Below are 22,421 nucleotides of genomic sequence, written 5' to 3' on the forward strand. Positions count from 1 at the left end.
AATTTCGCAAAAAATGTCATCCCATTCTCCCACTTCCTGTAATCCAGAATAATTAATTTTTCCCCATAGCGGATTTTTTCGCTTTTGAACTTCATTCAGAATGAGGCAAAAGCGAGAATGCTAAAAAAATCACTATGAAATGTTGTTCAGAATAAGTCATAGTTCAGAATAAGTCATAGTTCAGAATAAGTCATAGTTCAGAATAAGGCTGATTATTTTGTTATATTTTTTCAAAACATTACACACACTCACACATTTTGTATATGGATTTGGCATAACAAACCACAGTACCATGAGTATATCCACTCCATACATACCGCATGATAAAATACATAATGATTCTAAAAAAATGAAACTTTAAACGGTGCAATTTATTAAAAGCAACGTCAAATGTGCACGATTATCATTATAAACAATAAACACTCAAAATGGTATAATTTTTTTTAGAATGTCATTTTACACATTTAGAATCTAGGTTTAAAATTATGGGGATATTGATTAAAACGGGGACGCAAAGCGGCATTTGCCTTTTCATATTCCTTGCCGGTTTGACCCAGTATAATGCCTTCGGCTAATTTCACATCTTTTCCAGGCGGTGTCGATGCCGCCTCAGCAACATCAATAATACGGGGATTTTTACGATACTTGTACCACCAGTATTCAAAGACCAGTGTAATACAAGCCATTCCAATGCCAACGAAAATCACAATAAATACACCACCAATATTCTCAATTGAAATACCATCGGATTGGTCTTCCGGTTTGTCACACTTGGCTTGAGCTTCATCATTTTTCCACCATTTTTCTTTGAGCTTTTCCAATTGTCGTTTGTTGAGTAGAGTCAATATTCTGAAAATTAAACATTTTATGAGTCTATATATGTTAGAATAGCAGTGAAATTGAAATACTTACGCATTATTAAACTGATCCTTTAGATGGGAACCCTGCTGCACTGCTATGGCATAGGGCTTACGTGAAAATTCTTCTCCCACCACTTGAAGGTCACAATTAGTCATTACAAGATAACGTATGTCTGTAGCATCTCCCAAGAATGCAAATCCAGTTGCTGTGGTTGAATTACGAACTCTTCGAACCGCCTCATCTAGTGTGGCCGGTAATTGTGCCTCTTGCATGGCTTGCCACATTTTCGTATATTTGTCACTAACCGGATAATCCCATACAGCTAGGCGTGATCTTTCCAAGGGCGATAGCGAATCATTGAGTGACAGATCTTTCCAAATTTCATAGAACATTTGTTCAATATTTGCCATTCGCTCAAAATAGACCATTGCCGATGAACCATTTAGTGGGGCATACAATATTTTATATTGTTTGGCAAGATCATCCAATGATTCCACGGGTGTATCCAAACGTGACACTGTCAGAAAAGCAGCCAAATTGGCAGTGTATGAAGCAATGATAATGAAGCTGCAGGAACAATGAAAAAATGTCAGTTAGTTCGTTTGATAATTATAGCATTGGCAACTTACCCAAACAACCACCATGTGGCGGCCACTAAACGTCCAGAAAGATTTTTCGGTGCTTCGCCACCACCTTGAGGTGTCAAAGAAGTCATACAGAACCACAGGCATTCCTTCAGATTAAATTCCCTTTTTTCATCGTCGTCTTTGTATTTCTCTCGATTATTCTGATAGCTGTACGGGCTCCAGCGATCAAAGACCCACATAAGAAAACTGGTAAAGAAGTATGCGGCCAGGATACATAGCCAGACATTTGTCTCCAACACAGTTAAGAATTTGAACAACGAGCTAGGTGTACTTGGTCTCTGCATCATTATAGTTATACCAACTAAATCATAATAAGGTACCGTAAAATCGATGACTATTTCACGTTCCGCCATCACAGACATTGATCCCAGACCAATATCGGCTTTTTTGTCTATCAGTTTCTTTACGATGCCATTCCATTCACCTTTTTCGTCCATGTTGCCGAATTTGCCATCTTCTACCTCTTCGATGGTATAATCGAAATGTACAATATCGGCAATTTCATTGATAAGATCAATACAATAGCCCTTGTATCCCTTGGGCGCCGTTTCATCTCTCATAATAAATGGTGCTTGCTGAAAGAAGGGGATTTATGAGAATGTAAGAATGTATAATTAATGGAAATTTGTGAGCTTCATTATACATATTATACTTACCACAACCGTAAAGATTCGATATACAGTATCAGCAGTTAGGTTCTTCATTGCTTCCTCATCATTAGCAACAAGTGGGGAATCTAAACCAGCTGTCCAACTGCCAATTGATTTACTATTGACCGAATTACCACCTCGAATTTGTACAACATTTACATCCATTTCAAATTTGAAATAACTGTAACCATTGAATGGTTTTCCTGGTTGCGTGACCAATTCAAAATCACCGTATGATGTCGGTTCGGTAACCTAAAATCAAAACGAAAATCTTTGATTTATTCACAAACGATAATAACGACAATCGATTAACACCCGAATGTGTCAACACGATACGAATAATTACCAAATTAAATGTAATTAACATGTAGTGATTTCGATAATACAAGAGTTTATAATTAATTGAAATAAAATGACAATGCTAATGTATCAATAAAATGATTTAGATAATAATTTAATTTGATGATAAAGTGTTTTTCGGATTAAGTTTATGCGGTAAGCTCTTGACCATGGCATAATTATACAAGGTAGTCTCATGCAGTCATATGTTTCCAATTTTTTCAAAAATTTGCCTTTGAATACTGTCAGCTTTCAAAATTTAAATAAAAAATGTGTTCAGTGGCAACAATTGATAAATAAGGTATATTTATAAATAATTTGAAAATCCCTGCCTCTAAAACTTAGAAAAATAAGGGGTAACAACCATGGTTAAATCTTGAGAGCAATGCTCAGATTTAGAAAATATATTTTGTTCAATTTATTGAAAAGATGCCAATCGACATTTATAAAATTGTATGAAATTTATTTTTCATATTATTTAAAATTCATAGTTTAGTTCCAAATTAAAAAGGGTTGCCATCATCACGTTCTCAAATGAGACTACCTCCTGTAATTATGCCATGCTCTTGACATTACTCCCACAAATATTTATGACTCCGATAGTAGGAATTGCAATGTATCTTGGGTAGGTCCCTTTTCGGATCACAAGGTGATATTATACCAAAATCCCTAGTAATAACATCGGCAAGGCGATCTGCTAAATTTTTGCCCAATTTATGGAGCGAAAAAATGCGACCTTAATTCCCAAAGCTGAGAGTCATGAGTATCGAAGCCGATGCCATTGTTACCATCGAATGAACACATTTATACCTTTAGGTTTGAGTGGTTCAACGATGCCCATTCGAACATAAAAATCGATATGTCTAATTACAATTTCCGTTAACCGTGTTCTTACCTGAACAAATGCCTGCCTCAAATCAATATTTCTTTCTGGAGTATTACCTCCTTGAAAATCGTCACAACCCAAATATTCCATATTAGCAGGCCAAGCACCTGATTGCAGCATATCTCTGAATAAAATAGTTAATAATTTAAAATATATTTTACAAATATCAATAATCACAACTCACTTTACTGCCAAGAAAGTCCTTAGAGCTAAATCGAAATAGAACACCGACATTATTTGTGGTTCTTCATTTAGATTATATGTGGTTCTTAATTGTCCCAAACGTTCACGATTTTGGGAATATACAATAGGTTTCAGGAACATAATGGTAGCATTGTCACGTTTACTGCTTACCTCGCCCTCATTTTGTGTAATCGCATGCCAGGCAAAATTACGCTCAAAAAATGCCGGCTTAACCGACTCTATAAAAGGGAAATAAAACATCATTGAAGAGTTGCAAACATTTCAAATTCTTCATAATTTCCAAAAACCCACCAAGTACTTGTCCAATTGTTTTCAAACTACCCAATATAAAAAAGTTATTTATATCCAAATTACGCAAACGTTCAATTTGATCTGCTCTGGCACTTTCACCCTCCGCCACAGCCGTTATAACATGACGTGTTTGAATATTTTGCAGAAGCGATTTGTATTTGTGATCCATGACAAAGGTGTTATCGTACAGGATGGCAGCATTGGTTATATTCATCTTTCGGACAATACTGCGTACAACTTCTGGTATTATATCAGCTGGTGGCATTACTTGCAGCAAATATTTTTGTTTACTTTCCTCCATGTCACGCCATTGTCGCAGATCACCTTCCTGGCCATAGGATGCGCTTACCGTGGGCAATCCCAAAGCCTGTGTAAAAGATTTAACCGTTTCGGATGCTATACCAGACTTTGTTGTGTCGAATACCACATGTGGTGGCTGTTTGTTATCAATACTTTCAGCATATTTTACACAAACTAAACAAAAATAAATTACATAAATAGTTTTTAATAGTTGCTTAGGCGTTTAAGTTGTTTGCATCTTACTTGATTCCAACAAAGCTTTAGCATCCGTTTTATTCGCTTCAATTTTATCGATTTGCACCGACAAACCATAATTTGCATTTTTCTTTAAAGCTTTACGTCTGAACATTGATGATATTCGGGGAAAAGTAAGGTTAATAATATAAAAGGTTATCCATTTCGTGGTTTCAAAAGTATGGGGCAGTAATTCTTTTCAGTTCAAAGTTTGGCATTGACTTTAGTGGATCGTTTAACTATCTCACAACACATAAAAATGTTGAGAATCCTCAAATGATAAATCCAGAAAAAGTCACCGTTTTGTGCGCTCTTGAGATTCTGATTGAACTTTACTTCTTTGAAAACGACTATGGAAGGACATTTACCAATGCGCAGCGTTATGCTCATATGATAACCGACTTTTTTGCTTGCTGTTGAATAATACGACTTGGAGAATATGTGGTATACTAACAATAATCAATGTCCGATAGAAACTGACGTTTTGGAAGTGTATACTAGAAGGATACGAAAAGTATTGAAATGCTGACATCTATATTTGCCCCACAGATGCAGTGCAGGGATGTGCGGAATGACCATTCGAATCAGAATTGGAACAATTGGTATTGGTACACTGTTGTTGTATAATAAAATAATCAATGTGACAATTCGTACTGTTATTGTACGTACTTTGTTTAGTACAATGCTTTATAAATGAGCGAATATGATTTTTATGATAATTTTATTTATTTGATTTTTTTTTTCTTTTCGGCTCTGTTTTATTGCAATAAAGTTTGTATCTACAAATTACAAACTCTTACTAACTAATTTACAATAACTAAAAGTCAAGTAAATGAAAGTGAGTTAACATGTAAAATATGCACCTAGCAATAGGTACTTTGCATAAATTGGCCGTAAAAATTACTCAGTAACTGATGACCAACAAATGCTTTATTCCAGAACCAGCAAAAATCTTCTTTTAATCGACATTATTTTTATACCCTCCACCATAGTATGGAGGGTATATTAATTTTGTCATTCCGTTTGTAACACATGGAGGAAAGTAAACAGAAATATTCATTTCCGACCCTATAAAGTGTGTATATTCTTGATCAGGGTAAAATTATAAGACGATCTAGCCATGTCCGTCCGTCTGTTGTAATCACGCTATCTTCCGAAGGAATTGAGATAGGGTGCTGAAATTTTGCACAGGTTTGTCTTTTGTCTGCAGGCAGGTCAAGTTCGAAGATGGGATATATCGGTCCACGTTTAGGCCTACCTCCCATATAACAGTAACACCCAATTTTCGGTATTTTGGGATTCTTGAGCGCGTTTTTCATCCGAATACGCTGAAATGTTGTGCATTGGGTTCTTATTGGATACTTAATGTCTCCACTAAAAATTATAAATGTAGGTCAACTTTTTCTGATAGCCCCCATATAACGGTACCTCATAATTTTCAGTATTTTGACGGTTTTGATCGTACTTTTCCACCGCATTGGCTGTAATTAAGTATTTTGAGTTGTTAATAGGTACCAAATCTCTCCACAAAAATTATAAATATAGGTCAATTTTTTCCGATAGCCACCATATATGGGTACCCCCAATTTTCGGTATTTTTGGGTTCTTGAGCGCGTTTTTCAACCGAATTCACTGAAATTGGGTATATTGGGTTCCTATTGGGTACTAAATGTTCCCACAAAAAATTATAAATATATTTCCACTTTTTCTGGTAGCCCCCATATAACGGTACCTCCTAATTTTCAGTATTTTGGGGGTCTTGAGCGCATTTTTCAACCGAATTCGCTGCAATTTGGTATTTTGTAGTCGTATATGGTAACAAATCTCTCCACCAAAAATTATTAGTATTCGCCCACTTTTTGAGGGAGTCCCCATATAACCCCATTTTTTATATTAAAATCGTTATGTGATTTGTTCCGTGTTTTGGGTTTTGTTCTAAGACTCTGTTGTAATCTTTTCACCTGCGTAGGATATCGAGATAACAAACTAGAACGTAAGGTTCGATAAAGAACTATATATATGAACTATAACCGCATTTAGACCTAGCCCCTGTGCGGGAGGTACCAGAAGGAGTGCACCGATTTTCACAATCTTCGAAATTGAACTAAGTTTGGAAGAAATAGTAAGATGGGTGAAAATATAATTTTCTGAAACGGATTTTGTCCAAAGAAAGATGGGGTCTAAAACAAATATATTTCGACGAGGCACATTTTCACCGTTTCAAAGTGTATACACCCTCATTAGCCATAAGGCTGAGGGTATAATTATTCATTAAAAATTTTTGAAATTTATATTATGGTTTACATAATCGGTTTGTAGAAATGTCGGTATAGGTCCACTTTTTGGTATTTTCCCTATATTTTCATTTCAAGTACCTGTTAGTATATCTATGGTGGAGGGTATCCAAAGTTCGGCCAGGCCGAACTTAACGCTTTTTTAACTTGTTTATTCTCTTTTTAATTGAGTTATTTATACTCGAGTCGAACTTAATGATCTAAGTTTTGCAATTAAAACGAAAGCCAGGAGAAGGACCTACGTACCCACCATTATGCGACACGTTTCGCCGTTGGTTAAGCGGTTCTTCAGGCATATTGGACTATGTGGCTTTACAAAGGTCGTTGATATGTTGATAACATGTATTTATTTCGCACTGATGCGAACTTGCATATGCGAATTAAATTCAAATTTGTCAAGGTTCGACATTTGCCTTCATACTAGAGAAACAGTCCTTTTTAAAGCAGTCAATATCATTGTATTGCATTTGTATTTATGCAGTATCTACATTTATAGTCATTATATTAGAATTGATGCGTTCTTTGTACGTTTAGTAATTAAAGAAAAAAATCTTTAACTTTGACCGGAAATACTTTTCTGTGGTTCTCATAATACTAAAAAGAATTTATCTGCTCCATTTTTTAAATTATAGTATTCTTCTATTTAAATGTTATCTCAATTTAAAATAGGATTTCGAACAAATCGAGATAATTAGTGGAATTAATTTTGCACAGTAACTTCAATTTACTCGATTTGTAGCTCGATTTAGCAACTAAATCGAGATACAAATTATAGTTTTAACGTGCCTTAAACCATAAAGATTTCCTTAACTTCAGCAAATTAAAATACATACAGTGAAGTTTAAACCAAGAAATGCATCATTTATGGCAAAAATTTTAAATATAACAAATCACAGATATTGTTGGTATTGCATAATGCAGAAAAAGATTTACATGTTTTGTTTTAATGTTGTAAGGTATTGAATCCAAAAAAACTTCAAAATATCAGTTTTGAGAATTATGTTGAAAATACTAAATTATATAATAATAGCTCTTATATCCAAGTCCTGCAACCTTTGAAATATTGTAGATTTTACTCAAAGACGCAATTAAACTGCGCAATTGTAAAAACTTGATACATGTGTATACATATTAATAAATAATGTTATAAATTTAGCTTTAAAAAATCGATAATCTATACATTAAAATAATTATACAGTATATATTTGCATTATTTCCACAAATTGTATAATATATAGCTGAATCTATTAGATATACATAATACATAATACTTACAAACATTAATATTTTGACTTGTTTGTGATGAAACCAGCAAATATCTCCGTGATAGTATTTTTAAAAATAATAGAAGTATATGAATGAATTTCAAGCGTGGAACAATCATTTCAAATAGTTATCCTTGAACATATAAAATACAATATGTATCCTTGACTTAAATTTTCAAATAAAAACGAACGTCTTTTTAACTTTCCGGAAATGGTTAATACTCCGACAAATTCCAAAATATAACTAACTTCAATTCGAAAATGGCAATAACCACGAAAACAGATATTGTTAATGAGTATGTGTTGACTGTTTCCCTTTTAGATAGTTGCACTGATAGATAGACTGACCACCAACCTGATGTGGCTAATGAAAGGATAATTGTGTTTACACGTGGGTGGTTAGCCACAACTCACACGCACGCCAATGCACAGTGTTTTGATATGTTATCTGTATGTATATATATGAATTACAACTACATCGTTTGTCTACGATTTTTAAAATATAAAAAGTCCACTAAATCTGTATTAAAATATTACCTACCAAGGTAGAACATGTTACATTATAGTCAATTCAGTTAAAAATACAGCTAAGAATTTAAAAATACGTTAAACGAGGCGTCAATCTTTTTAGTCATTTGAAATAATCGATTTTTATAAAAAATGTCAAAAGTACGTTTTCAAAAATATTGTGAATTTTTTTATTTCCCAATCACTCTCATTATAAATATTTTTAGATTTGGAAAATATAAATTTAATCTTTTACGGGAGTTAACCTTCTATATGAGGGTTTATTTGACAAATATGTAATGGAATTGACCATTAAAACCCACTCGGTTAACTTAATCCGGTACAATATAAATTTACTATTATTTTTGGATGTGGGAATTCAAATTTCCAAATTCCCAACATTTTTATAATAGTGCTGAATATTTGTATTCCTTGAAAATACTGTAACTTTTCGATTGCATTTCACGACTTTAATTGTGTTTACATTGTGTCACATATGCACAGGAGTTGGGGATTACAATACTTTCGCCTTCTCTCGCCCACCATTGAATTGTAGTGTTATTTTTTGTTTGATTCGATTCAGTTTCATTCTAGACATGTTAGTAATTACAACGAACAACACATTTGGTCTGTTTCAATGCATTTGATTTTATTAGTCGCAAAGGGGAGCAATATGTTGCCGGTGTATGGGCATCGTAACCTTGGTGATTATTGTCTAATCACTTATTGGAAGTTTTACACCTCAGCACAAAATTCACTTTTGTCCAACCCACTTGATGTGTCCCATCATCAGTATTCCACCTGACAATGGGGGTTGGAATTGAATGGTAAACGACAAATATGTAATATGGTGTAAACAAATCGTATCTCAATTAAAACTTTAATAATTAATTACATGCTTACATACAATCGTACAATTACATTCATATATACAGTAGTTATGAATTAGCTGTGTAAAAAACCTATTATTTTGAATTTTCATTTTAATACAGGCAAATAGGGTATTCCTTATTTAATTTTTATTATATTTGCGGTAATTTACGCTAAAATTATATTAGCTTGCTTCTAATATTCCCTATCACTTAACAATATTTTTGAAACAAATCAAACACAAATACTTGCATATCTCAATATAAGAAATAATGCACTTAAACCACTTTCAAAATAAACGACTCATATACGTATTTAACATAAAATTGCGTCACACAATTTTGGTAACATGTGTATATATTTAGAAATGTTATTTCCCGTTTTCCTGGAAAATAACATCTAGAAATCCAGGGAATTTACATGAGAAGTAATCTAGAAATAAAAACGTATACATTTTAAAAAGTCACAAACAAAATGAATACCACTTAACAATATTTTTGAAACAAATCAAACACAAAGCCTTAAATATCGCAATATATGAAAAAAAAATGGCTTAAACGACTTCCTGTTTTTTATTATTTTTTTTAATTAATTGTCAGAATATATTAGAGCCTTAACTTCAAATAATATTCTAAATGTGATCATTCTGAATTGGTCCCAAAACATACCAGAAAAAGTAAGAGATGAATTTTAAAGTGTGCTATTTTAGTGCGTTAATACAACAATATTTTTATTTAGGGAATTAATGATTTATATATATAGGGGAGATGGGGCACCTTTGAACGTGGGGCATCTTTGAACAGCGCCCATAAAATCTTGGTTTAATATTTTTCCGACCCCCAACCACATTTTTGTATATGACAATCTTGTTCTCTATATGCGTAAACCAATTTGGCTTGCTTTTTCAGTTGTCGAAAAATTGTGCATGGGTGACCATGTTTTCTCAGTGTCATTGTAAACTTTTATTCATTTGGTTGTAAGGGCGCAGGAAGAATTCTGTGATAGTTTTCTTTCGTCAAACAAATTTTTTGCATTCCAACAATCATTTCAAACATAACTAATGTAATTTCTTTCATATATATTTATTACAAAACCAGTGAGTGGAGCAGTATAGTAGGACGGGACCGACCATATGATACCCTACACAACTTCCACGAAACTATAACTTTCTGTGGTTCTTTATTCTGAGCTTGGGCAATATTTCGCGATATTTGAACCCTCTTGACCGACTAGAGGTCAACAAATATTACAAATATTCAGTACAGCCCTTCTAATCACTTGTCCAGATTATCTTCATCGTAGGTTGTGTTGTGATGTTCGGCTTTCAATTTTGGCCTATAGATCGACTCGAAAAAAGCACCAAAAAATAAGTTTTCGGTCCACTTCATCCCAAAATTATTATCTGATCATCACCGAAAATTACAGGCGTTGTCGGTGCCCATAACTTGAACCTCATGGAAAATTTCAAAGCGATCAGCGCTATATTTCCGCCCTCTAGTGTGGTAATGGGTTACTAAATAATATATGAACCTGTAAATATTTATGTGTAAGTCCCGCATCCGAGTACATACGACAATGTAATTGGTATCAATTTAAAGGTCAACCACTCCTCTAGAACATACTATCAACTTCTCGAGTCTAGGACCTTCAGGTGCAAATATATACCCCATAGAATACAAATTTTGTAATTTTTCACACAAAAGTCAGGGTCCATTTTGACCCGCTAAATATTGACCGATCTTTATCAAAACAGCCATACTTATTCTTTGGCTCGATCCCCTTCTCCGTGCAAAAATTCGCGGTGTTTGGGTCATAATTGCGGCCTCTGGAGCGACCAGAAAAACCGACAAAAATAAAGTTTTTGGTCCATTTCATCGCCTAAATAATAACCAATCTTTTCCAAAAACAATAGGAGTCTTCATTGGCCAGAACCCATCCTACATGCAAAATTTCGTGAAGATTGATCCATAACTGTGGCCTGTATCGTGTTTACAAATTATAATGGACAGACGGACGGACGGACACACATGTCTAGATCGACTCAGCTAGTCGAGATATGACGATCGGTATACATAAAGGTGGGTCTAGGACATAAAGGTGGGTCTAGGACCAATATTTCGCGGCGTTACAAACTTTTGGGGCTGCACAAAGCTATAATACCCTGACAACATAGTTGTGTAGGGTATAAAAAGTTATTTTAAATTTCCGTAAAATGCCATTGGTGGGGCACCTTTGAACATGCCCATTAAACTCGAGTAAAAAAGGGAGTTTTTAACTTTTGGCTTCGATTTCACAAAATTTCAAATGGGCTAATAAGGTTACGAAATTAACTGTATTTTTCACCATATTAATTTTTGTTTTTAAGTCATTTTATGTTTTAATAACTTTTGATCTAAATTTTTGAACATTTTTTATATATTTTTTAATGAATTCATGCATTTCATGAATAAAATGCATACATATTTGAACATAAACACTGTAAAAAACCATGTCGTTCAAAAACCCCTGTTCAAAGCTGCCCCCCTGGGGGGGCAGTAATAATATATATTTATAAAGCTTATAGTATGTCATATGTATATTCATTTTTTTAAATGTTACATATGTACCTATTAGTTAAAATTTTTAAGAAACCAAAAATTATAAATAAAAAATTTTATAAGGCTTGAAAGCAAAGAGTGTTCAAAAGTGCCCCCCTCTCCCCTATATATAGAAATATATTTCGAAAAAGTTCTATGACCAACCCTAATATTCAATTTTAGGCATTGAAAATTTATTTTCTATAACAATAATGTTGTTTTTGTATTACAATTAGTCCTGATTTATATTAGTCGAGTATACTTGCGGCAATTCTTATCGTTCTCTTTTGAACTTGCTTCATGCGTCTATACAAGGCAATTCGGTTGCAAACATATATTTTCTGAATTGAATTATTTTTTCTGAAATGACAGTACAAACCAAATACACAAAACGAATTGCCAGAAAATTGTCGGTACGAGCAATTTTTTCCATTTCTATTCCCCTTGCCCCTCTCTCCAGCAAACAAAGACTTGCGGCAAGTAAACTCGCCTAATCTAAATTAGGACTTAGTTATTTTAATTCATGCTTCGACATAAATATCATGGCATGTTAATGTGTTCAGCCATTAATCGAGTAAAACAAGATAAGATTAACAATTTTTTTACATTATATAACCCCATTTAAAAAAAAATCCATTTTATTTACAACTGTACAATTGGGATGACATTTAATGATTTCAGGCCCCAACAAACACAAAATATAAGAAAATTCAATGCTACACCTTTGGTTTGTTACCGTAATGCAAGAATCTACAAAATTTTACTATTTTCTTCGATATCACAAAGGAAAATTCGTTATCGTAGCAAAAAGTAGTAGAACATACCAATTATCTCGTTGCCTTCCATTTCGAAAATTGGATATAATCCATGAAAATTAGTTGATTGCATCGAATACAAAATTCGTATTTAATTTCGACTAAAAGTACGTTTAGATTTACGAAATCCACTCGGTCAATTCCATAGCGGATACGTCAAAAATAATCCACTGCATTTGTGAACCGGATTAACGTGACGTATACGCTATGGAATTGCAATTTGAAGAATGAAAGACTTCAATGCGCTCTATTCATATCCTATATATGGGAAATTACAAAATTCTTTTAAAATTCCATAAAAAAAATTAATTTTTTTTTTGCGTACATAGGTTAAGGAAAATGTGCTGATTCAAAATATGTTAGTATTAAAAAATTCGGATGCTGCGCACAAAAGTTATGTCGGTTTTAAATTTTGTATTTCAAATATAAATTAAATTAATTCCTATTTCTTGTAATTCGCGAATTTCTTCACAAATGGTTAAACACATTTGTTTTCTTTGCTTACTAGTCATATCACATTGAAATACGGTTTAATAGTCGCAAAAGACAAATAAAAGCATGAAAATGTCTGAAAATAAAATAAATTAATTTTTGAATTCCCACAAAATATTTTTTTTAATTTTTGATTCTTTAGTATGGTTAAGGGAATACAGTTTTTGTCTACACCTTTTTCACATGTTATTCAAAACATTTCAAATGTAATTCGAGAATTCCATTTGTTATTCATAACATACAATTTGCAATTCGAGAATTCCATTTGCAATTCATAACATTTCAGTTGTAATTCGAGAATTTCATTTGTAATTCATAGAACACCTTTCGAAATTCGCAGAATTCCATTTGAAATTCACAGAATTCCATTTGAAATTCGTAAAATTCCATTGGAAATTACTAAAATTCCATTTGAAATTCATAAAATTCCATCCAACTTTCAAATAAATTCAATTGAAATTCGTAATATTTGATTTAAAATTAATAACATTTCATTTTAAATTGGAAAAATGTTATGAGAAACACCCAAAATATGTGTAACACATTAAGGTGGGTAATAATGTATGTACATATTAATGTAATATACTTTATATTTTTATATACTTTATACTTTTTTGCATCATGAACTTTAATGTATGTATTTAAATTTAATTTATATAGATTATTGACAGACCTTAATGTTGATTTTTATTCATTCTTTTAAAACCCGCATATATATATCTTTTATGAATTTGTCATGTATATATGTATATATATATATATATGTTAGTTTGTTTTTTAATACTATTTTTCACTACATAAAAAAATCAACCCCACTTATTGTTCAATTTATTTATTTTATTCGAATTTGAAATAAAATGTTAAGAATTTGAAATGAATTTTTACGAATTACAACTGAAATATTATGATTTACAAGTAAAATTGAATTCATTGAATTTCTAATAAAAATATACAAATTACAAATGAAATTCTTAAAAATTCAAATGGAATTTTTTGAATTACATATGAAAATTTTAAAATTACAGATGAATTGTTGTGAATTGCCGATTAAATACTCGAATTACAACTGAAATGTTATGAATTGCAAATTGAATTACAAATAAAATTCTCGAATTGCAATTGAAATGTTTGGAATAACATTTGAAAAAGGTGTACATTCAGTACGTAAAAAAAACATTATCTGGTTGCGCGTCCTGATTATAAGAAAAATTCAAAAACATCGAAAATCCGGCTTCAAAATGTCAGCCTCCGTTTTAGGTGGATGCAGTGATAATATCAAAAAATCATACATTAGAACCATATTGTCCAAGGGGTATTCTTCTACTTAGTCACTGATCACATGTGCGTGCGTTGTGTAGTTTAGGCACAAATCAGGAAAGAATACAAAAAACTGGTTGGCTTCAACACATTTTCACCCATTTTTTACATTACCACCCATTACCAATACTCTAAGATTTTCACAAGAACACTTCATATTAAAGAAATCAATTTAAATTATATGCAATATGTTCATATTTCGCGAGTTATAAGTTTGCAAACCCCAGTTTCAAGGAATTTAAAAGATTTGTGTAATTTCCAATATGTGGTGGTATCAGCAACCCGTAGACCCATTCAGATAATCTTTACTCAGCTCTAGGATGTCCTCCGATGACGATGACAGATGGATCTACGATCCGAAACGACCTGAGACTCGGCCCATTGTTACAAAATTACAACAAATGATATGTTTACTATTTTTTATATTGTATTGAACCAAATTCTTAAATTAGTTCGTATTCTAACATAACGTAAACAATTTTTAATTTTATTGATCTTCGCTGTCAACGGAAATTCTAACGAAATTGTTACGGTATTCATATACCGATTTGTCATATAAAAACGACACGATTGATGGTAACCAAAGGCATGATCCGTTATAATATAATAATGAACTAATTTTTAACATTAAACTATCGAGCACAGCAATCAAGTACAGACGACTATGCCGCATTTCAAACCAACTCTGCTGTCTGTCTGCAACGCATTTATTCAAAAAAAAAAAAAAAAATGGAATGTAAAACTGGTATTTCCATGAGACATAATCGTATCAAAATGCATTGCCTCAAGTGTGTAGTAATATATCCTCCGTCCTAATGTAGTTACTACATTATAATTGCCCCAAAAAAAAGCAAGGTAATTAATGGATCATATTAATTTATTGTGTAAATATTGATCATGATTAATACATTTGTTTTTAATATTTCCGCAAAGTTTATAAAATTCACCGTCCTTAGTATTCCATTCAATATCCAACATTTACACAACTAGAAAACCTTAAATACAAGAAAAAAAAACATGTTATGAGTATACGAAAAGTTTGAAACTGAAATTTTGTCTTAATGAAAACTCTGTCAGTAGATTAAGGTTTAGTTATCAAGTCTTTTCAGCAATTGTGTTTATGAAGACCGTCATGATTTTATCATCATAATGAAAATATAATGTCCGCACATTAAATAAATAATAATTACCTTTTGTATATATATTCCATTTTTCGAGGTTTCTTCAGACTCAGATGTATTTTCGAGGCCATTATTTATTCCTAAGCTGAAAATGAAATAAATCCACTAAAACTAGAAAAAATCACTATCAAATAATGTTTGACAGCTATATTATACCATTTCATCTTATAAATGCATAAAGAATCACAACATATATAAAACAAAATCTATCAAGTATTAATGTGGTAGTATTTTCTGAATTACAATTAGGGCAATTATTTTCCAATTCAAAATTGGAATAATATGATTATCCGATATTTACTGTAACTTTCTACATTTTTAAAATAGAAACCTATAAGAACTTCGATTTCAATAGCATGAAAATTGTAAAATATGCACTTTTCCGACTATATAATAAAATATTTTTGCGGAAAGAAATTTAATTAAGTCCAGTTCCACGCTCATAATTTTAATATTATTCCCACTAAATCCTAATAACCACTTTCACAATTGTAAACCTCGATAAAAAATGTTGAAATAATCTGAAAGAAAAAGAAAATGCAAATAATTAGAAAAGAACACTTCCAAAGAAATCCATAAAAAAACTATGTTAAAACTTATTGTCAGTAGATTTAGGTTTAATTATCAAGTCTTTTCAGCAATTATGTTTATGAAGACCGTCATGATTTTATCATCAGATAATAAAATAAATACAATCGATATTATATTGATAATTACCTTTTTCATTGAGGTTCGATAAGCATCCCACGTTGAAATTATAAATACAATCATCAATAAACAAGAAATAGTAGGTGTTGAATTTACGAATATTTTTTTATTTTTTATCCTTGTGTAAAAGCAAAGCTTAGTTTGAACATCAAACTAAATAATGTGAAACTACTTTGGAGAAATTTAGAATTTCTTGAAATTCTTCTTGGAGCCTTGACCCTTGGAGACCTTCAATACGTTGAAACGGACAGTCTTGGACAAGGGACGACATTCACCAATGGTAACAATATCGCCGATCTCAACATCTCTGTAAATGTAAAACAAAAACAATAAAGAAGCAATTAGTAATTATATTTCCAAACATTGAGTATAAAAATGGTATGGTGTTACTGTCAGTTGATTTAGGTTTAATTATCAAGTCTTTTCAGCAATTATGTTTATGAAGACCGTCATGATTTTATCATCATTTTGAAATAGAAAATATGTATCATATAAACAACAACTAACCTGAAAGCGGGAGAGCAATGAACGCTCATGTTTCTGTGACGTTTTTCAAAACGGCTGTATTTGCGGACAAAGTGCAAGTAATCACGACGGATGACAATGGTACGTTGCATCTTGGTTTTACGTACAGCACCGGTTAAGATGCGACCACGGATTCTTACATCGCCAGTGAAGGGACATTTCTTGTCAATGTAGTTGCCATCAATAGCCTAAACAAATGAACAAAAACAAAAGAATTAATAATAGGATCTTGGGTTTTCAACAGAAGCATTTAAATTCAAATGTTAAATTCAACAATGCAAACATCTGTATCCAAAAGGAAAAATAAAACACACAGTTTACTTACATCACGGGGAGTCTTGAAACCCAAACCGATATCACGGTAACGGCGCAAAGTCTTCTTCTTGGCGATGCCGGGCTTAACCTTTCTGTTTAGGTTAATGCCGTCTTGTTTTTGGAAGGCTTTCTCGGTTTGCTACTCATTCATTCCATGTTAAGTATTGGAAATCGTGTTGTTGTTATTATGAGGGAGGGCGGGGGCAGGTGTACACAGGTATTTTCAAATTTGGCATTCACATTCATTTTTTTATTTTTCAAAACAGCAGGCCAGGCCATTCATAGTGTTTTGTGGGTGTTGTGTTTGATGTGTATTTTTGTGTTCAACAAACGGGAGATTGGATAGAGTTTTGGGGGAAAACGTGCAAAGAGAACAAACAAAAAACAAGAAATTAGTAAAGTTTGCTCGGCATTCTCACCTCAGCTGGAGTACGGTACCCCAGACCAATGCTACGAAAGAAACGTGGCTTCTTCTTAAAGTTATTCGGTTTACGACGGATCACAGGAACCGTGAACTGTTTACGGTAGGCACGTTCTGTTTGCTATACCAACACAACAGAAAAATGTGAATTAAAACTTCATTATAAAAAGTAAGGTTATCTTTAAATGTTTCCTTATTCAATGGTTTGGAAATTCATATAAACACTTTGTTAAATAAAGAAAACATTTTTAATTTCACTTATATTTTTCATAGTCCCGATATCATAATTCATACATTGATATTTTAATTTTCTCAATTTCAGATTTCTTCCGCATGGTTTGCTGGTCGGTAGCTGTCGTCGTTCGTGTACACACACAAGTGAACTTATTTTTCACATTTTTTCATGTTTTCCATAGGGTTTCTATCACAAATCTTGGCTAATTTTAAAGCTCTTCTTTTGTTCTTTTCATTCGCATGGTATTTTTCACATTTTTTCCACGATTTAATAGTTTAAAACTTAAAAAACGTAACATTATCTTCGCGTCTTACCTGATCAGCCATATTGATGTAAAAGGAAAGAACGCACGCGAGCAAAGGAAGTTGAGATGGCAAATTTGACAGCACGATGTGAAGTTGGCTGCAGTTATTTTATCGATTTATCGATAATTTACTAGTTAGCACTAGATGGCGCGGACCAAACCGAGAAAAAAATAAATTGTAGTTTTGTGACATGTTTTAGCCTTACTAATTATTATAATATTTTGTATGATCCATGTATGAATTCATTAACCATTTGCATCAAATGATTTCAGAAATAGAATGTAAAACGACATTTACAATTGAGCCTTTTTACCGGGTTAAACGGCATTTACATTACAACTTTATGCGAGGTTAACATCCTCTATGAGGATTTATTTGACATATATACAATGGAATTGACAATTTTAACCCACTGGGTTAACGAAATCCGGTACAATGTAAACGTGCTATAACCTACCACCTCAGTTAGGGTTGCCAGATTCCGATTTGTAAAAACCAGAACATTGAGGTTAAAAAAGCTTGTAATTATATTTATTAAACGTTGTCTTACTGAAAAATTGGTTTCGTTTTGTGTTAAAAACATATTTATAACATTGAGCATCAATATTTTAGGGGATGGACAATTCTTTTTGGGGAAGGGCTGATTAGCCATAGATCATGTTCATGATCAATGCATGAAATAAAATCATCATGTCTTTGTTTGTCAAGCTTTCTGTCAAATCCAAACAAAATTTTTAAACGTATGTTTCTTCTATTATGAGTCTTTTTCGTTTCTATTTTCTTAACCGTAAATTAAATATCACATGAAAATATTCTACAAATTGCCCTCATAATAGCGCAGATAGAGTTCTTAAAGAATAAAAATCAATAATCGTAGGTCTATGTTCAAACAAACGATTGGTCTATTCCAAAACCAGCAAGAGTGTACAATTTTTTTATTACTATAACAGATTTTCCTTTATGATATCGGAAAAAATAGTAAACATTAGTAGATTCTTGCAGTACGGGAACAGACCAATAACAAATTTTCCTTTATGTTATCGAAGAAAATAGTAAAATCTAGTAGATTCTTGCAGTACGGGAACAGACCACATATGTTTACTGATAAAAATGGTATACATTGGAGATTATGAAGAAGCTTTGAATTTGTCTGAAATATTTATCATAAATAGATCTCAGTATAGCAGAAACAATTCGGGATCCCGAATAAACGTGTATGCATATTTTTAATTAAATTTAATGCAACGTTATTAATTACGTGGTATGAACTGGATCTGTTTCTAGAACTGTTCATCTTTAAAAATCATAAAAAATGGTTCGACAAAACGCTTCTATTTTCTAGCACCGGATCCATTTAAGTGTTATGCTGCTTTATTCAATTTAACAGAATAAATTATATACGCATAATTATATATTGCATATTCGATCATGTAGCTCATCTCAAAAGATACATAAAATTATATATTAAATTTTTGCTTCAAACCAAGGCCTAAAAATAAGGCCTTTAGGGAGACCAGCTAGATATCAATTCAAAATAGTCACAGAATAACTATTTTGGAAATATTTTTCATACACATATAAAAAAATTGTTCAGTGAGAAAATGCACGGATAATTAAAGTCCGGAATAGTTTTCCAATTACACTATGCGACAAAATGGAACTCACTGTCTGGGGGTGGAAAATGCCTTTAGGCTATGAAACCCCTTTGCGACTACAATAAGATCCCAGAAAGGCATTTTCGCCATAATGTTTTCTATTTTTCCCCCCTGAAATACATAAAAACTCCTATTTTTTTAATAAAATTTATTAACTCTTGTCTTTATTAAAATAGTAATTTGCGCCTAATAACATTATGAATGAAACTAAAAAATGTATTCAAAGCAAGATAAAAATGACAAATGCAGCAGCGGAGGAACAAATTGCTTTAAATACAAATTGACTAAATTCTTATTATTGATTAGAGTGGAGAAACAAAAACAATGAATGATGATATAAATAAATTCATATTTATAAAAAAATAAATGCTATCTCATTAGAAAATCATCAATTTAAAAATGCAAGCCATATTCTTTTTCTTATTAATAGCATATTTTTTTGAAAATAAATTACTAAAAAAATATCCATTTGTACAAATACATAATACAAATAAATTAAAAATAAACAAAATCAAAAACAAAACACAACTCAATGACACGGAAAGAAAAGCACGTTCTATTCGATAGTGTTAATACAAATAATATATTAACTTAACAAGTGACTATAATGGTGGTGATCGTGGTATGGGTTTGTGGTGGTATCTCTTTTTAGATACTACACTTGAAATCAGAAATCTGTTAAAAACTTCTTATCAAGTATACAACAACAGTAATAATTTTATGACGACAGTATTGACGTGTTAAATCGCTGTTCACACTCAGATATTCTGATTTTCATATTTATGTTGTATGTTTTTTGTTGTCCTAGTTGTATCTAGTTAGTCTTTTTAGCATTGGCAGAGATTTGTTGTTGTTGCTTGGAAGGTTTGAGTGGATTCTCCACACACTGTTTATACAGATTATTTAGACCGAAAGCAGCTCGAACATTGTCCGATGAAAAGAAGAACTTCTGTAATTTGCCCTTGACATCGGCCATAGGACGTCTCTCCACCTCCTTGCCATTTTGGAAGAGAATAACTGTTGGCAATTGACGGGAGAAGCTGCTGTCGGATATGTGATACTTTTGTGCAGTTTCGGGGAAACGTCCAATATCGATTTTACCGAATTTCAAGTTATCCAGATTATATTCAGCCGATAATTCAGCAAACACTGGGGCAAAATTGACACAGCTTGGATTCCATACGGTGTAGAAACAAATAAGCCAGTTGATGCGTTTATCGCGAGCCAACTCATCCTCGAAAGCTTGGGCTGTACGGAAGTAGGTAATGTGTTCGGGTCCCTTGTATGTGGGTTCTGGCAACAGCATGCCAACCAACACACATATCAATAAGAACCCAAGGCCATAGCGGAAATCACTGTAGGCCCACAAAATGCCATTTGCTACTTTGGTGTACAAAAACGACGAGGACAAGTAATTGACCATTGTCACACTGCCCGTTTTCCTCGATCGAATCATTATGATGATGAGCAGAAAGAAAAGAATTTCCGTTTCTCGGCTATCCAATTCGCACATCTCTTCATCTCGATGTCGGAAAATCCTTGAACAGATGGGTATTGTCTTTTTGGATATTAAATATGATAGCGATATTATTATGTTTACCCAATAATAGGGTTTAGCCAGTAGACGTAATTCCTTTTTCAGTGTCATCTTTATTTAAGAATTTGTTCCACTTGTGCTGTTGTTGTTGCTCTGTGTGTTATTAGGTTATTGCAGCTCCACTTCACACATTCATTCACAAGTTGTTTGTGTTAATTTGGTTATCCGCACTTTTTTAATTAACAATTTCCTCCAGATTATTAATAGTTTTAGATTTTCTTTGACTAGAACGAGAACGACTGAAAAAAACTTTGGTGTGGTGAAGATGGGGTGAATGTAGGGATCTATAAATCGTCAAATTGGCTAATCGATAAGTTTTTTTGTGACCGATTGGACATGGTACAATTATAAAAGGTAACAGCAAATCCCAGCTGATTTGATTCCAACGTTATACTAGTGTCAATATGAATTTGACAAATTATTTTTTTAAAAATTACCCAACAGGAAAATTGGGTAGCATAAAATTCGAAATTGTTCTTTATTAATGCCCTCCGGTACTCAAATTACTCAATCTGCCTGCTGGGAAAGTTTGAGGAAGCAAATCTTTCTTCTTTGAATAACTCACAATTCCCAGCATTTTCATATGTGAAACTCATATAAGTTGCAATGGCTCAATTAGAGGAAAGATGTGTGAGCGAGAGAAATATAAATTTGATAGATTTTCATTCATGTTTTTCAATTTTATTTGAAAAATTCGAAAATATTACATTTTTCAAATAAATAAGTTTTTTTTTTTTGATAATTTGTATGTTTGTTTACATTTTTCAGTCAAATGACGTTGACACTAGTATTACTTACAAAAACAAATTTCCATGTGGTTGTTGTATCGTTTGTTGTACAACAACACTTGCTGTTACATTCTATTCTTATACCATGCCGATGGGATAATAAAATATATTTTTTTTATTTCGATAAATAAATGTATTTTTAT

At 32.4% G+C, this 22,421-nt stretch overlaps 3 protein-coding genes across 3 annotated transcripts; all 3 read right to left on the reverse strand.

Moving 5' to 3' along the window:
* Window positions 1-463: 463 nt before the first annotated feature.
* On the reverse strand, window positions 464-4,496 carry LOC133324694 (ionotropic receptor 25a). Its single transcript, XM_061533535.1, has 8 exons — window positions 4,422-4,496; window positions 3,879-4,352; window positions 3,568-3,805; window positions 3,393-3,507; window positions 2,165-2,410; window positions 1,491-2,083; window positions 913-1,428; window positions 464-849 (listed from the first exon to the last, which is right to left on the reverse strand). Exons 2-8 carry the CDS (start codon window positions 4,177-4,179, stop codon window positions 465-467), a joined length of 2,394 nt encoding a protein of 797 aa, XP_061389519.1. The 5' UTR covers window positions 4,180-4,352; window positions 4,422-4,496; the 3' UTR covers window position 464.
* Window positions 4,497-16,597: 12,101 nt separating this feature from the next.
* LOC133324692 (small ribosomal subunit protein uS17) lies at window positions 16,598-18,341 on the reverse strand. Its single transcript, XM_061533533.1, has 4 exons — window positions 18,248-18,341; window positions 17,288-17,416; window positions 16,945-17,150; window positions 16,598-16,744 (listed from the first exon to the last, which is right to left on the reverse strand). Exons 1-4 carry the CDS (start codon window positions 18,257-18,259, stop codon window positions 16,621-16,623), a joined length of 471 nt encoding a protein of 156 aa, XP_061389517.1. The 5' UTR covers window positions 18,260-18,341; the 3' UTR covers window positions 16,598-16,620.
* A 2,359-nt stretch (window positions 18,342-20,700) lies between these two features.
* LOC133324691 (thioredoxin-related transmembrane protein 2 homolog) lies at window positions 20,701-21,545 on the reverse strand. The gene has a single exon (XM_061533531.1). It carries the CDS (start codon window positions 21,539-21,541, stop codon window positions 20,708-20,710), a length of 834 nt encoding a protein of 277 aa, XP_061389515.1. The 5' UTR covers window positions 21,542-21,545; the 3' UTR covers window positions 20,701-20,707.
* Window positions 21,546-22,421: the final 876 nt, after the last annotated feature.

The sequence above is a fragment of the Musca vetustissima genome, unplaced genomic scaffold (assembly GCF_032173495.1).
Source record: "Musca vetustissima isolate MV318-11 ecotype Yass unplaced genomic scaffold, APGP_CSIRO_Mvet_v1 utg36638, whole genome shotgun sequence".
Lineage (NCBI taxonomy): Eukaryota > Metazoa > Arthropoda > Insecta > Diptera > Muscidae > Musca > Musca vetustissima.